Genomic DNA, 15470 nt, shown 5'->3' with positions numbered 1-15470 from the left:
GGGTCAGAGGAGAGAAAATGTAGTGTGTTCAGGGCAGTAAAAGCAGTTTGGATGCCTGGAGTGCAAGGGTTGGAGTGGGGAGGAGGATGCTGAAGACAATACAGATCTTCCTCGACTTACAATGGGGGTTACGTCCCCATAAACCAGTTAAGAAAACATCGTTAAGTCAAAATGTATTTAATAGACCTCACCTACTGAACAGCATAGCTCAGCTTCACTTTCCTTAAATGTGCTTAGAACACTTACGGTAGCCTGCCATTGTGCATGAAAAACAGAGTGGTTGTATGGGTACAGAATGGCTGTCAGTGTATCGGCTGTTCACCCTCACGATTACGTGGTTGAGCGGGAGCTGCAGCTCACTGCCCCTGCCCCTCACTGCCCCTGCCTAGCGTCCTGGGAGAGGATTGCACCGCGGATCGCTAGCCCAGGAAAAGGTCGAATTTCAAAACTAGAAGAACGGCTTCTGCTAAATATGTATTGCTTTTGCTCCATCATAAAGTTGAAAAATTATAAGTCAAACTATCACCAGTCGGGCTGTGCTAGAGAAGTGTGAGAAAGGTCTTCCTTCCCCTGAGGTGAAGTTTGTGATGAATGCTCCCAGTCATTAGCTTCCCACTTCTGCTCATAATGTGTCCCCTTCCAAACACACACACACACACACACACACACACACACACACACACACACACATATGAACAGAACAAGTCGCTCCCTCGTTTCTCTGGGCCAGATCACCCTCCACCTACTTCTACTGTGGTAACTGTGTTATTTTCCCTATCTTTCCCTCCAGAAGGGGGTAACTGGAGGCCCAAAGATGTAAAGAAATGGTGCGGTGTCATAGGATGGGCTGGAAGCATGGCTCTGTGGCCTCTGTTTCACAGGGATGTTCTGGGTTTGAACGTGAGGATGGGCATCAGAACACTTTAGGGATAGTGCCAGGAGGGCAGGTGCTGGTGCCTGGAACTCCAGGAGTGGCAGAGATGAGACCCTGGGTCTGGCCGGGCAGAGGCAGCTCTTTGGTAGAGTCCTGGCCAGGCAGCCATCTCTCTGGGTCATGTCGCTTCAGCTCCCAAGAGGCCTCAGGACTCCTGCTCTAGCAGCGGCCTGGGTGGGGCCCAAGACCTCGGAGCCCCGGGGTCCAGGCTGCTCACCAGCTGGCATCTGGACCTGCTGAATATTTCAGGGTGGAAAGTCCCTTCTCTGCTCACCCCTCCCCTCCATCACCAGTACTTGAGGCCAGGAACCTGTCTGCCAGGGGAGTGGCAAGCAGACGGGGTGAGGAGAAGTGGGGACAGCTGCACAGGTGGTGCTTGGAGATGCAAAATTCACTGATTTTGTGACACTGACCGATGATGGGAAACCTGGGTGATTTCAAGGACTGTCTCTACATCTCTAAATGTGACCAGTGCTGAGGCTCCCTGCACCCACTCCTCCTGTGCCTGTGATCCTGAAGCATCCTGGGATAACTAGTCTGTCAGGCAGCCTCCTAGAAGATTTTATTATCGTTGTGCTAAGACCAACGTAGTGGGGAGGTTGCCTTGCTGCTGGCCAAGCTGCTAAGGAAACGTTTTGATCGAGCATTGTGTCAGCAGTTAGACTTCCTTTCCTCCAGCATGGCTCTGCCTCATCTTTCAGCTGCAGCTTCTTCCCCCAACCCTGCCTCCACCCCTGCACTGGGTGAGGAGAGGGGAGGGTGTCAGCTTGCTGCTGGGACCTCTGCCCTTCCTCCTGGGGCTACGCTTTCATCTTCCCCTCCGCTCCTCCTGCCCTCCTGACCACTTACAATCCCACGATCTTGGCAACTTTGGGTGACTTTGGGCATCCGGATGAGCCCTGGAGAATCTGGGCTGGCTTCCCTGAATGTTCTTGCTTGCTCTTGGCTCCAGGCCTTGGCCATGCTGTGTGCTCTGTCTGAAGCCCTTTCCTTCCCTCTCCCACCCCTTGGGCCAGCTGTTACTCATCCCTTAGGGCTCAGCTTAGACTTCCCCTCCAGGAAGTCTTCTTTGATACGCTCAGGGTATTCATAGTCCCGTCTCCGCCCATGCACCTGTCCACCCAGGAAACAGACAGTGAGTGCGTGTCTCACTGTCCCGAGCTCGGTGCTGGGAACGCAGCAGTGAACAAGACACACACTCATGGAGCTTTCTAAAGGGAGGATCTGTTTTCTGGTCCAAGTATTTGGCATGTGTTACTCTTTCCTTCTCTGCCCAGGCGTGTGATCAGGTTGCAGGGGATTCACTGGTGGCGGGAAGAGGGCCATGTCCCTTTCTGGTCACCCGCCCTGTTAGAACTTTAAATAGCAACGCGGCACCCACGCGTGCATACCTAGGAGGAGCCAGCAGTGGCGGACGTAAACCACAGAGCGTGCAGTGCGGGCCCTGGGAGACGTAGGAGATGGGCGGAGACTCATTTCACCTTTGCACTTCCTACTCCTTTACGGCACGGTGATGTGCGCCATACCACCCCTTCCGTGAGGCCTTCCCTGGTTCCCTCATCCAGCTGGAATCGCCCTCCACTGTTTTCCCTTGTTACTTTGCATGTTACGTGGGGTATTTATTACAAGCTCTATGCTAATTTGTATGCTAGTCTCTCCCCTTCGCTGGGTCGGAAGCTCATGAAAGTCAGGCTCAGGTCCTCTTTGTTCCTGAGTCTTCAGCCCTTTGCACCAGGCCTGGCACAGGCTAAGTGCCCTGTCACTGTACTGTGCGCTCAGTGCCTTGGGCTCCAGCATCCTCAGCTCTCCTGGGCCCCATGCTTCTCCAGGCCATGCGGCTGACCCACATCTGACTTCTCTGTGAACCAGCCCATTGTGCATTCAGGTTTAATGTCTAAGATTCTCTGGCTCTGCCTCTCCCCGCCTTCACCTCAAGGACCCAGCCTGCTTGTCCTCAGATGCCATTTCACGGCTCAGTTTACTGGCCCCAGAGGGGCAGCACCTTGTCTGGGCGTTGATTCTGAGGGTGGCTCTGGTCCCCTCCCAACTCCCGCCTCCCAGGCCAAGACTCCACCCTCGGAAGCTGGCAGCTGCAAGGTTTCTGGAGCTGGAGAGCAAAGGGGAACAGGCCAGAGATCTGGGTTGTGTGTGACCCCAGCAAGAGGCGTCCCTTTGTGGGGCTTGGTTTCTTTATTTCTATGATAGAGATCATCTTAAGTGCTTCTACAAGATGGTCAAGTAGTCGCATTTCATGGAGGTGAAAGGGCTTTGTGCTGGGGTGGCGGGGAGGTGAGGGTCGTTACTCTTGCAGGAATCGTTTCCACCCCTTGTGCTCCGTTTGGCCTTTGTCTCTCCTGAGTCCTTGGAAAGTGGTGCAGAACCATGGGCTTGGCTGAGCCACCCTCCCGCGGGGAAGCGGCACCATCCTTGGGGCAGGTGGGGGCAGGAGGTCCAGGGAGAGTCCTCCGTATACCTGCCCGGGCTTCCTGTGGTCAGCGCTGCATGTTAGGGGCCGGGCGCTCAGCATGGACTCAGCCTCCGGGCAGGGCTGGGGGTGTGAGCTGGGGCTGGGGCTGAGAGCCCCGTGCGTTCGGGGCCAGGTCAGCAGCCCACCTGTGCTCTTCTCTCTGCAGGGTGCCAAGTACCGAGGCTCCATTCATGACTTCCCTGACTTTGACCCCAGCCAGGATGCCGAGACTCTGTACAACGCCATGAAGGGCTTCGGTGGGTGCCGGCGCCGGGGGTGGGGCCCGCGGAGCAGGATTCACTGGGGCTCGGGGGTGTCCCCACACGTGGGCCCAGCCCAGAGCCCTTTCGGTCACGGGGGATGAGATGGTGACACATACTCACTCATTCTTTAGTCTCCTCTTTTATTATTTTTCATAATCTTAAAATGAACTATTCCAGACCAATAAAAAAAGATCTAAAGAGCAGTAGAAGCTTCACCCGTAGACCTGCCGTCCATCTTAAGAAGTAGAACTTGCTTGCTCATAGAGTTGAAACCTCCGTGGTTGGTCTCCCTCCTGATAACATCATCCTGCCGTTGCTCCCGGGGGTAACCACTGCCTTGAACTTGCTGCTTATTATTCTCTTTTGTTTTCCTTGTCACTGAAAGAATCTCGTCCTGTGTGTTAGGACACCTGGCTTTTTCTAAGCCAGGCCCATTGGGATACCTCGGGTGAGTCCTGGCCCCCCTCTGCGCCTCATTTTTCTTACTCACGTGATGAGGAGCTGATTCATGGGCTCTCCGAGCTCAGATACTACATGTGCTAGGAACCCCTCAGCCGGGGCTTGTCAGATCCCTGTAGATCCTCCCCTCCCACGCCGCTGCCTCACATGCACAGAAGGCTGATGAGGACTGTAGGGAGCAGCCCTGGTGGGCTTCCTGGAGGCAGATTGGGAGGGGGTGACAGGTGCATCCCCTCTTCTAGGCAGTGACAAGGAGGCCATCTTGGAACTGATCACTTCCCGGAGCAACAGGCAGAGGCAGGAGATCTGCCAGAACTACAAATCCCTCTATGGCAAGGTAACCATGGCAACCAGAGGATTGTGGGATGGGGACGGGGGAGTGATTGCATTCAACTGTGTGTTCATCCAGGGCCTTTCTTGGAAATTTTACCCCAGGTCAGCCTCTGTGCCTTCACTTCTGCCTTCCTTTTTCCTTCTCTCAGTCAGGCAGGGACCACTGAGCCACAGATAACATCTAGAGCACCGGCTACATGCTGGGCGCTCTGCTAGGTCTTAGGGCTACACAGGTGAATAATACACGGGTGGGTGTCAACTCTGCAGACTCACAGATGGTGCAAGAGATGCACAATAAACAAGCAAACAACAGTGAGGAGGAGGCACAATGCTGTGCACTTGGTCCTGCCATTTGCAAGCTGCATGCCTTTGGGCAAGTTACCTGGCATCTCTAAACCCATGTCTTAAGGGTGATGTTAATGCGTACCTCCAGGAGTGATGATTAAATGAGATTACTTAGCCCAGTGCCTGTACAGAGTAAGTACTCGTTAAATGTAATTCTTATCATTATAACTGCTCTTCCCCATCCTCCTCCATCTCCTCCCTGCTCCCCCCACCAGGACCTCATTGCTGACTTGAAGTATGAGCTGACGGGGAAGTTTGAACGACTGATTGTGGGTCTGATGAGGCCACCTGCCTATGGTGATGCCAAAGAAATGAAAGATGCCATCTCGGTAAGAGGCGTGGGTCTGCATGTGTGTTGGGGGTGGGGAAGTGGTTCATGGGGAGATTTCAGCCTCTACAGCAGGTCTTCAGTGAGCCCTACACACCCCTGGCACGTGTGCCCTGCCTCATGAGGCAGCTTGCCCGCATCCCATCCCAGAGGCGTGCAGTCTCCTCCAGGTGGACAGAGGTGGGGCAGACGTCAATGTGGGGCTCACACCCGCTCCCCCCAGCAGCTGACAGTCCTGAGGAAGCAGGATTCAGGGATGTGGAAACAGATTGTATCCAACACCCAAGGGCCAAGGGCATCCTAAAGGAATTTTGGAGAGCACTCCCTGGGCTAGGGTGGCTGGAAAGGGCGTCACAGAAGATAAGAGGATGGCTCTGGGCCCAAAGGCTGGAGAGAATTTGGTTGGTCAGAGTGGGCAGGTCATTGCAGATTGGAGAGGAGATGGCAGGAGCTGGGGTGTGGGTGTGTTCAGGATACGAGCAGCCAGCTCAGTCTGGTGGAGTTGGAGAGTTGCTCCCTACAAAGCAGGGAGAGTTCAAAAGCCTTTGAGTGTACTGAGCACTTTACAGTTTCTAAAGTGCTATGACGCTTGCCTCAGATGAGCTATTAAACATGAATTTGTTTCATAAACTAATAAAATTAGCAGTGTTGGAGATGATTACCTTCTCAATCTTCATGTGAGTTCAGCAGAGCAACTAGTGTCATCTCCATTTTACAGATGTGAAAACTGAGGCCCAGAAAGATACAGTTTTTTATGAAAGGTTACAAAGCAAGCTGCAGGCAGAGGCGAACCTAGAATCCATGTCTTTTGATTCTCTGGGCAGCAGCTCCAGATCGGTGCCTGAGAGCTCTGGTCGGAGCCCCCTGTGTGCTGGGGATTTCCTAGCTTGGCCACCCCAGGTTCCCACCTTGCGGCAGGTGGCCTCCCATCCCAGCCCTTGACTCACATGGCCTTTCTTTTCTCTCAGGGCATTGGTACCGATGAGAAGTGCCTCATTGAGATCTTGGCTTCCCGGACCAATGAGCAGATCCACCAGCTGGTGGCAGCGTACAAAGATGGTAAGATGGGTGGGAGGGGCCATGCAGGTTTTTCACATACTGTATGAGGGTGATTGCAAGAGTAGGGATCTTAAGACTCTATCCATCCATCTTTCCTTCTTCCCTCTGATCTGTCCTTCCATCCATCCGTCCATCCAGTAAGTTCCAGCTCTGTGCTGGGCAGTGTGCTAGGTTCTCAGGATATGATGGTCCCTGTGTAGTCCCTGCCTCTGAGAGCTTCTAGATTAATGAAGTAACGGGGGATATAGACAATTAAAGAGGCAAATAAAGAAACATGATGATGACACGTTGTGGTGAAGAGTCATGAAGGAAACAGATGAAAAAACAAACATCAGGTTTTAACTGGGGAGGACATGATTCAGACAGGTGATCGGGGAAGCCTGTCTTGGGAGGAAATGAGAAGGAGCCAGCTGTATAGAGTGGGGAGAAGACCCAGGCAGGAGAGGGAACAGCAAGTCCAGACGCCCTAGAGCACAGTGAGCCTGGTGTGCGGTGTGAAGCTAGAGCGGTAGAGGGTGAGGCCAGGTCACACGGGGCCTTGCAGACCAGGAGAAAGAGATGTGTATTCCAAGTCCCGCGCGAAGCAGGGGAGCCCGTGATCACTATGGGCTTTAAGACGGTCACTCTTGTTTCTGTGGATTGGAGAAGCAGAGAGAACGGTCAGAAGGCTGTAGCCACTGTCCACGTGAGCGATGGCCGTGTCCGGAGTCAGACGGCACAGGTGGGCATAGAGAGCGGTGGGCAGATTCCAGTTCAGTACAAAGAACTGTGAAAATACACCCTGGGTCTTGCCATGGCCGTCCTGGGGACTGGGTTTCGGGATTTGTAACAAATACCTGATCATTTTAGGGGCAGCAGGGACCTTTCTCCTGGGTCCCTGCGGCGTCCTGGGGATGAGGCTAGAGGTTGTGTTCCTTCCCTGCAGCCTATGAGCGAGACCTGGAAGCTGACGTCATTGGAGACACCTCCGGCCACTTCCGGAAGATGCTCGTGGTCCTGCTGCAGGTTGGTCCACCCGTCCCCAAGCTCTCTGCTGGGTTACTGAAGGCTGTGGACACCTTCTCCCTGTTTCCCTAGACAAGGGTGGCTTCTTGGGAGTAAAGTCCTCATTGTTTTGGCTGTCCCTCCCTCTCTGCCCATTTGATTATCTTCAAACTTGAGATGGTTTCTCTCTGGCTCACCTGGGTGTAGAATCTGAGCATCCAGGGTCTCTTCTGTCCCCCATGGTTTGCACCAGCAGGTGACCGCGTTTCCTTCCACACACCTTGTCTCTCTGTGCCCAGGAATATCCTCTCCTGTGTCCTCTTCACATGCACCCCTTGCCCCTCCTCTCCAGCCTCCCTCCTGCCATGGCTTCCCCAGCCACTGCCTGTACCTGAGGACGCCGGCAGGGGTGCCAGCAGGGCTGTGGCATTTCTGGGGCTGCCTGCCTTCCATCTCCCGCAGCCGGGCCCTGCTGCTCCCTCCCACCCAAGGAGGACGTAGAAAAGAGCCAAAGAGGCTGCACACTGGTGTCCACGGCTGGATTCCACTTGCCAAGTTGGTTTTTTTTTTTCCATTGTTCATTTCCCCTACAATGTGTTTTTTAAAGAAACACTGAGTTCGTGGCTACCATTTAAAACGAGGGAGATTTTGTTCGAAAACCAGATCTCTGGATTCTTTTGAATAATCGAAAGTTCTGGCCAGAGCAGGCCTCCCTTCTGCAGTGGCCTGGAGCACACCTCCCACCCTGCCTCTTCCCCTCTACCTGCCCGGCCCCGCAGGAGCCTCTGTGACTGCGGGCCCCGTGGGAACAGGCACTGAGGTGTCTCAAGCCCAGCTCCAAGGACCAAACCTTTAGAAAGGTTTATATATGAATTAAGCCACCTCTTAATTTATGTATTCTTTCACTCCCTTCACCTCCCCCCACACACATGTGCCAGCAGCTGCTCCCAGTCCTCTTCCTCCCGTCACCATAACAATCCACATTCCACATTAAGCAGCCGGGGAGTGATCAGGAGAAACTTCAGGAGTGGGAAAGTGTGAACTTTGCCCCCATTTTCAAAGCACATGTTCCAGACAGGAGTTCCAGCCCGTATCTTGGAGTCAGGATGTGGCCTCCTCAACATCTAACACCTTAGCGGGGACCGTAAGCGTGCAGGCTCTGTGACCTTAGGCTCAGTCCCAAAGAGAGCCGGGGAGGGGTTGAGATCCTGGAAAGCACATCCTGGGGAAGAGGAGATACGCATAGGCTTGACCTCTTCTGCCCAGGTAACCTAGGAGCCCAGGACGTCTGGCGCCTGGCCCCTTGGGATTCGCCTCTATCAATGGGGCATCGGGTGTGGGTGGAGCGACAGGAACACCAGTAATAGGATTTGGTGCCTTCACAGTTTGTGAGCTCAGATCCCAGGGCCCAGTTCTCACTGGTGAATTCTTTGAGTTAAGGTACAGGAGCCCCTAAGAGAATGCAGATAAGCAGACTTTTTTATCTCTTACATTGTAGGGGGCTTCATGGGCCATGCCAGAACTTGTGCAGGAGTCCTGACCTCAGAGATGTTCTCAGTACAGGGCTCTGGGTCCTTTAGGATTGGGACACCTGGAAAGACCTTGGTTATTCTCAGGACTCCCCTGTTTGGTCCAGGCTCCAAGGATGAAGGGAGGAGCCAGTGGGAGGGACCCTATGGTTCCCTGCAGAATAGATGCTGCAGTCTTGATCCAGTAGCAGCTGAAAGTCACTCCTCCTGGATGCTTCTGGGCTACCATGGCTTTCCCAGTCTCCCTTGTCTCTACCACTGGCACCCAGGCTTTCCCCTGGCTCTGGCATCTGAACCACATGTCCCTTGTCTCTCCGCCCAGGGAACCAGGGAGGAGGACGATGTAGTGAGCGAGGACTTGGTGCAACAGGACGTCCAGGTAAACAAGCACGATGGAGGTCCCCGAGGCACAGCAAGGGAGCCCTGAGAGAGGGGAGAGGTTGGGCATCTGGGGAAGGGCTGGAGGCGAAGTAGTTCTCATCAGGTACCAGAAATAACTGACTCACGGCCATCATTTATACGGTGCTTTGTTGGGGAAAGGGCTTACATTATCTTTCAAAGGTACACGACATATGTAAAATTGATGAGATGTATTTTGGAGCTTTCATCATTTGTTCATTAGTTCATTCAGTTAGTTAATATTTATTGAACAATGACTATGTGTTGGGCACTCTGCCGAGCATTGGGGAATTACTATTGAACAAAGACGGTACTGGGAGAAATAGGCATGTATTAATCACACAAACGCCTTCTCTGTGGATATAGCACACCTTCCGGGTGTGTTGAGCCCCCACTATGTGCCAGTAACACGGCAGGGGTAGATACAGAGAATGTAAGACATAATTCCTGTTGTTTGTGGGGAATATAGTGGGGAGCCAAGCATAGAAACACTATAATACACAGTGGATCAAAGCCATAAAGAAATAGAAAGCTGTAGAAGCCTAGAAGAGGGAGGGAGGGAAAGAGAACTCTGCCTAGGGGCATCAGGAAGTGCTCTGAGAACAAATGGGACATTTAATCAAGGCGCTAAAGGTTGAATAGGAGTTTCCCCAGACAGAAAGGGAGAAGGCAATCAAGGTGTATGCAAAGGTCCTGAGGCTACCAGTTACTGGCATGTTCAGGGAACCAGCAGCAGTTGGGAATAGCTTGGCCTGTGAGTTCTGTCTCCTGAGGTTTCCTCTTTTAGTTAAGTCCCACTTCTTCCCCTTCAGGACCTGTATGAGGCAGGGGAATTGAAATGGGGAACAGATGAAGCCCAGTTCATTTACATTTTGGGAAATCGCAGCAAGCAGCATCTTCGGTTGGGTAAGCCCCAGAGAAGACCTATAGCTGCCCCCTTGGGGTTGGGCCAAGCATCCCTCTCTCTTTTCCTTTTCTGCTAATGGAGCGTGATAGCTGCTTCATCTACAACCCAAGCACTGGTCCTGATGTTATAAGACAGGGGTTTGTTTAGTCCCTCAGTGAGGCACTCACAGGGTGTTCGGCCCTTCTGTCTCAGCACCGGTCCCGTCTTCACGTTGGAGCGGGAGGCACACACAGCCCCTCAGCAGGCCCATCATGACTGCACAGTGGCTGTGACGCGCACGGCCTCCCTGCCACCTCCTAGGTGCCAGCCCTGCCTTCAGGGTGGCACTCCGGTCCTGGCCACTGTGCCTCCCCTTCTGCAGTCCCTCTTCCTTCCAGTGTTATGGGGGCATCTCGACACCCCTGTCTCTCTGTCTGGCCCAGTGTTTGATGAGTATCTGAAGACCACGGGGAAGCCGATCGAAGCCAGCATCCGAGGGGAGCTGTCCGGGGACTTTGAGAAGCTGATGCTGGCTGTGGGTACGTCCCGACGTTGCATTCCCAGGGCCTTCGAGGGATTCAGGGATTCTGGCCCAGGAGTAAGGGGCTGAGAATGGGTAAAGGGGGATTAAATGGTAGGGGGATGGGAGGAGGAAAACCAGATTGTTTGCCCTCAAGCCAGACATTCCAGGAGTCAGTATGTCTGAGCCTGGGGTAGGCTGTGTGTCTGTGCTTTGAGGGGAGAGCTGTGGTCCAGCCCTCATCTTCAAGCCCAGAACTGTCCCCCACCAAGACTATTTCAAGTAGCCAGGTCCTGGCCTGCTCTGCCAGCAGGATCCAGAGGTTCAGCCAGTATCTTTCTGTCGAAGCAGAATCTAGAGAAACAGCTTTCCCAGCCCCACCCCAGATGCTTCCTGGGCCCAGTTCCCTGTGAAACCCTAAAGGTCTAGGAAGATGAAGTGGGTCTTTGCAGTGCCCTGCCGCATTACAGTAGGCCCCCCTTCTGATTTCTCTAGCTGCTGGGTTTGTGATTAAAGTGGGTGGGTCTGAAAAAAATAGCAATTAAATTTGCTCTGGAGGAGGAGAAGGGATGGAAAAGTACCAGAAATAAATAAGGATAGGTTGAATAATAGGATTTTATAGAGAATCATTCAGGGATTTAAGGAAAAAGCTCTTATAGCTGAAACAGTAGATAATGAAGATAGCTTTAGAAGCCACACTTAAGAATGATTAAATTAACGCATAATTATAAAGAGATTCCTTGTTTTCCTTTTAGTTATTCTGTTTATTTTGTAAAGGAAATAAATATTTAAGGAAAAAAGTGGGTGGGTCTGGGGTGCTCTGGCCTGCGGGTTATCAGAAATTAAGGTTCTTCCCGGGTTTGAACTCGGTGGCCCCCAAGGAATAGAAACAAAGAAGGGTTCAGGCCACCTCGTCGTCCTTCCGAGGCAGCCGGAGTAACTACGTCTTCCTCCCTGTTCTCAGTGAAGTGCATCCGGAGCACCCCCGAGTACTTTGCTGAAAGGCTGTTCAAGGCCATGAAGGTGCGTGGTGGGGTTGATGTGAATGAGGTTGGGGGAGGGGGCTTGGCCCACCCCCACAGGCCTGCCGGGACTCTTTGGCAAATTCTTGGGGTCCATTAGCCAAAAGGAGCCCTCAAGGGATTGGCCACAGGACAGGGTGAGGGGACTTTGACCCCGGTGAGCTCCAGAGCCTGGGAGGCTGCCTGGTCACACACCTTCCCACCCAGATACCTGCCCTGACCTCACAGTTGATCAGAGCGTGCAGTGACAGCCAGCCAGGTGGGTTGGAAGCCCATGCACTTAAAAAATACTAATTAACCAGAATGTTTATATATAGTGTACGTAAGTAAGTAAAAAATTATTGGCGTTGTCTGCTAAGATTCGTGATGTTCATCCCTGGGACCCAGTGATTCCACTCTGGGCGTCGAGTGCTTCCCAGGGCTCGACACACACGACACCCAGGAACTCATGATGTTTCATAGCACCCCGGGGTAAACGAATGCAGTTCTTTGCTGCCAGAGGTCGTAGGCCCGAAGTCCCTGCGTGGCCATCCCACAAGGTCGAGCGGACCGCATGTAGCCCACTCCCCGTCTTCCAGTGCCAGTGTGCGCTGGACATCGTCCCTGCAGAGATGTCTGTTTGTATGATGTGTTCATAGGAACATTCCTAGCACCATTGTCCATATTATGAAAAAACTAGAAACAACCCAACATCCTTCAGGAGTAGCATGGAAAAATAAATGCATTGTGGTATATTTACAAAGTTCCAAAATGTGCAAATCTAAACGATATATTGCTTAGAGTTACAAAGTTAGGTAAAATTATAAAGGAAGTCAAGGATGGGAATGACATGAGCAGGGAGGAAGGAGATGAGAGCGGGAGGGCCCCACAGGGAGCTTCAGAGGGTTTGGCAACGTTCTGCCTCTTTTGTTCTTAATTTTAACATTTTATTACAAAAATTGTATTTGCAACTGAGCTCGGGGCTGTCAGTATTCCAGCCTCCTCTCAACTCCCTGTCCCCCAAACCTACTTGTCTTCCAGGGCCTGGGGACCCGGGACAACACTCTGATCCGCATCATGGTCTCCCGCAGTGAGCTGGACATGCTGGACATCCGGGAGATCTTCCGGACCAAGTATGAGAAGTCCCTGTACAGCATGATCAAGGTGAGGCGCTCACGGGGGGTGCAGAGAGGGCTGGGGAACCTTGAAGGAGAGAAGGCGCTGGCCTGGAACGCTGGGAGTCTCGTGGGAATTCCAGGAGCCTCTGCCTGTGGCACCTTCAGGGAATTTAAGGCAACTCAACAGAGAAGCTAGGGTCCAGGGTCCTGGTAAGACAGGAGGCACCTCTTGAGAGGAAGGCAGGGCTGGGTCATGACGAGCACGAAGCTGGATCCCGGACGAGGACTCCATCCCTAGGGCAGTGAGAGTTCAGTCTCCCGGAGGCAGCGGGAGGCATTGAAGACCACAAAGGAGGGTCCGCTTGGGACCCGTTGGCCCTGGGCCGGGCGATGACTCTGGGCGCTCCAGCCGATGCGGCTTGGTCAGAGACACACGTAGAGCTGCGTTGTTGCTCCTTGTTTTGGGTGACTGGGATAACGCTTTCTGAGTTCCTGCTGTGCTCCCCAAAGTGTGTTTCTAAAGAGGAGTTTTATAGGCATTACAAGCAAAAATGTCCCATGGGAAAGTGCTTGGAAAGAACTAGAATAAGCAAAGATAAGTCAGTTTCTTCAGCTCAGAACTTCTCACAGCCTCGACTAGGGCATGTCCATTACAAAGCTCCAAGAGGGACAGGACAGAGAGTGCGGCACGTCTGTGAAATGCACATTTGCTTGTTTGGTTTTGGCATTTCTCAGGGTTTTTGGTCATAGAGCCCTGTTTTCATGGACTGTTTCCCTTGGGAGGACTGGGCTGGGGATTATCTGGTGGCAGGGGTGTGCTGGGGCCAGCTCGCACTGGCTTGGGAAAGCATCTCTTCTTAATTCCACGTTCAGTGAGATGTTGGTAGCTTGGAATTGTCCATTGAAAGTTTTACACCATGGAAATTGGCAGGTGCTACAAATCCAGGCTGTTGGCTTGCTTGCTTTTCTTCTCTCTCTCTTTCTTTCTTCCTTTTTTTCCCAAAAAGCCAGTTGTTAAATAGTTACTGGCACACCATTGTTTGGTCTCAGTCGCCTCCAGACAGGGGAGAGTCGGGGCTGCTGTGAATACGTGGTCAGCCTCCCCCTATTTGGGGCTATGCAGAGCCTTCCCTCCTTGTCTGAGAATCTCGGCGCTGGGCGAGACGTGGTAACCTTTCTCTCTCTCTCCCCAGAATGACACCTCTGGCGAGTACAAGAAGGCTCTGCTGAAGCTGTGTGGGGGAGACGATGAGTAAGTGGCCGCTTGGCCCTGGGGGGTGGGGAGTGGCCTCAGGTGTGGCGGGCCGGATTCTCCTGGCCTCATCCTGGTGAATGGGTGGATGGACCGGATGGGCTTGGGGATTCCTCGGAGGCAGGAGCAGCGCAGGTGAAAGTGGGAGTGTGCGTATATGTGAGCGGGAGTGTGGTCTCCCTTACGTGGAGATGCCTGCTCTTGTGAACTTGGAAATCAGTCCGGAGGTGTGGACCAGGAATCAGAATATGAGGGTCTAGGCCCTGCTACTTACTGCATAGCTGCTTCTCACTTTTTCTCACCCAGTAAATGGATAAAATACAGATGGCTGCTCTGGCTACTCATTTATTCAGCCTGCCCGTATGAAGTGCTCCCCGAGTGCAGGCGTTGTGGGGAAGTCATGATGAAGCCCGCAGCCTAGAAAGGCGGACAGACCAGGGCGTGCATACAGGGCAGCCCTGTAACCAGGGAAGGTACACGTGCCTCTGAAAGCACATGCAGGTGGCAGGTGCACTATGCCAGACTCGGGGGAGGCTCCCAGAAATAATGAGGCTGAGGCGAGGAGGAGGTGAAGGCGGGGCCTGGAGGGAGAGTGTTTGGGGTGCAAAGAAGGCCTAGAGGTGAAAAGGCACAGCCTGGCTCATGCACGTGACTGAGGTCACACTTTTGTAGCATGCAGGGAGAGAAGAGGCCAAGAGGTACAGGGCCTGGGGCCCCTTCCTGGCATATGAACCTCACCTAAGTGCATCAGAGAGCCATTGGGGGATTAAATTGGGGCATGACTTGACCAGATCTGTGTGCTAGGAAGGGAATTTCAGGTACCCTGATTTCCCTTCTCTGAGGCTTGTAAGGATCCAGTGAAGTAGGAGATAGGAGAGCCTCCTGTTTACCTTTGGTAGATGCCTGGGGCTGGCTCAGCTCAGCAGAGAGTTCCCTAGGGACTAAAACACCCAGGTGCTTTGCAGGAAGACAAGGGGAGATAGCATGGCCATAAGCTGGTCTTGGTCATGTTTGAGAGGGGAGACTGGGATGGAAGTCACTCAAATTGTAAGGAAGAAAGGGGAGGTGGAAGGATTGGAGAAATCCTCTCCTGCGTGGGACCTGGGGTCAGGAAGACCGCTGGCTAGAGCCAGCATTGCAGAGGGTGGACGTTCCTCGGAAATGGAGGGAGGGCTCTGGTGAATGGGGGAGGCTCAGGCTGGAGAGAAGATAAAGCCAGATGGATTTACGTCAAGTGTGTGTTGGTGTGTGTGCGTATGTGGGTGTGTGTTGGTGTGGCGTGGCCCACGATGACCTTCCCTCCTGTCCTCTCCGTAACCCCTCCATTCCAGTGCTGCTGGCCAGTTCTTCCCGGAGGCAGCGCAGGTGGCCTATCAGATGTGGGAGCTTAGTGCAGTGGCCCGAGTAGAGGTCAGACCCTCCCCACCTCCTGCTTGACCTCTTGACTACAAGCTTCCACTCTTCTGCTCGCACCTTGCTGCTGCTCTGGTTGGCACCCAGCTGCCCCCTGGTGGCCAACCTGAGACACTGAGTCTCTCGTCTTGAAGCTTCCTGTTCTCCGTGGAGTGATGGATGGGTGGGCGGGCACTCTGG

The 15470-nt window shown here is 53.2% G+C and overlaps 1 protein-coding gene across 3 annotated transcripts in view; it reads left to right on the top strand.

Moving 5' to 3' along the window:
• The window catches only part of ANXA6 (annexin A6), a 46525-nt gene that overhangs the window by 10721 nt on the left and 20334 nt on the right, over positions 1-15470 (top strand). For all 3 annotated transcript variants that reach the window (XM_010970007.3, XM_010970006.3, XM_045506718.2), the window contains exons 3-14: positions 3568-3658; positions 4366-4460; positions 5017-5130; positions 6098-6188; positions 7114-7193; positions 9024-9080; positions 9913-10006; positions 10430-10525; positions 11471-11529; positions 12549-12671; positions 13819-13877; positions 15209-15287. In XM_010970007.3, the coding sequence (XP_010968309.1) occupies positions 3568-3658; positions 4366-4460; positions 5017-5130; positions 6098-6188; positions 7114-7193; positions 9024-9080; positions 9913-10006; positions 10430-10525; positions 11471-11529; positions 12549-12671; positions 13819-13877; positions 15209-15287 (1038 nt within the window). The remainder of the gene's footprint in view (positions 1-3567; positions 3659-4365; positions 4461-5016; positions 5131-6097; positions 6189-7113; positions 7194-9023; positions 9081-9912; positions 10007-10429; positions 10526-11470; positions 11530-12548; positions 12672-13818; positions 13878-15208; positions 15288-15470) is intronic.

Source organism: Camelus bactrianus, chromosome 3, assembly GCF_048773025.1.
Source record: "Camelus bactrianus isolate YW-2024 breed Bactrian camel chromosome 3, ASM4877302v1, whole genome shotgun sequence".
NCBI classification, from domain to species: Eukaryota; Metazoa; Chordata; class Mammalia; order Artiodactyla; family Camelidae; genus Camelus; species Camelus bactrianus.
Note: the sequence above shows the minus strand (reverse complement) of the source record. Positions and strands in the feature narration are given on the sequence as shown.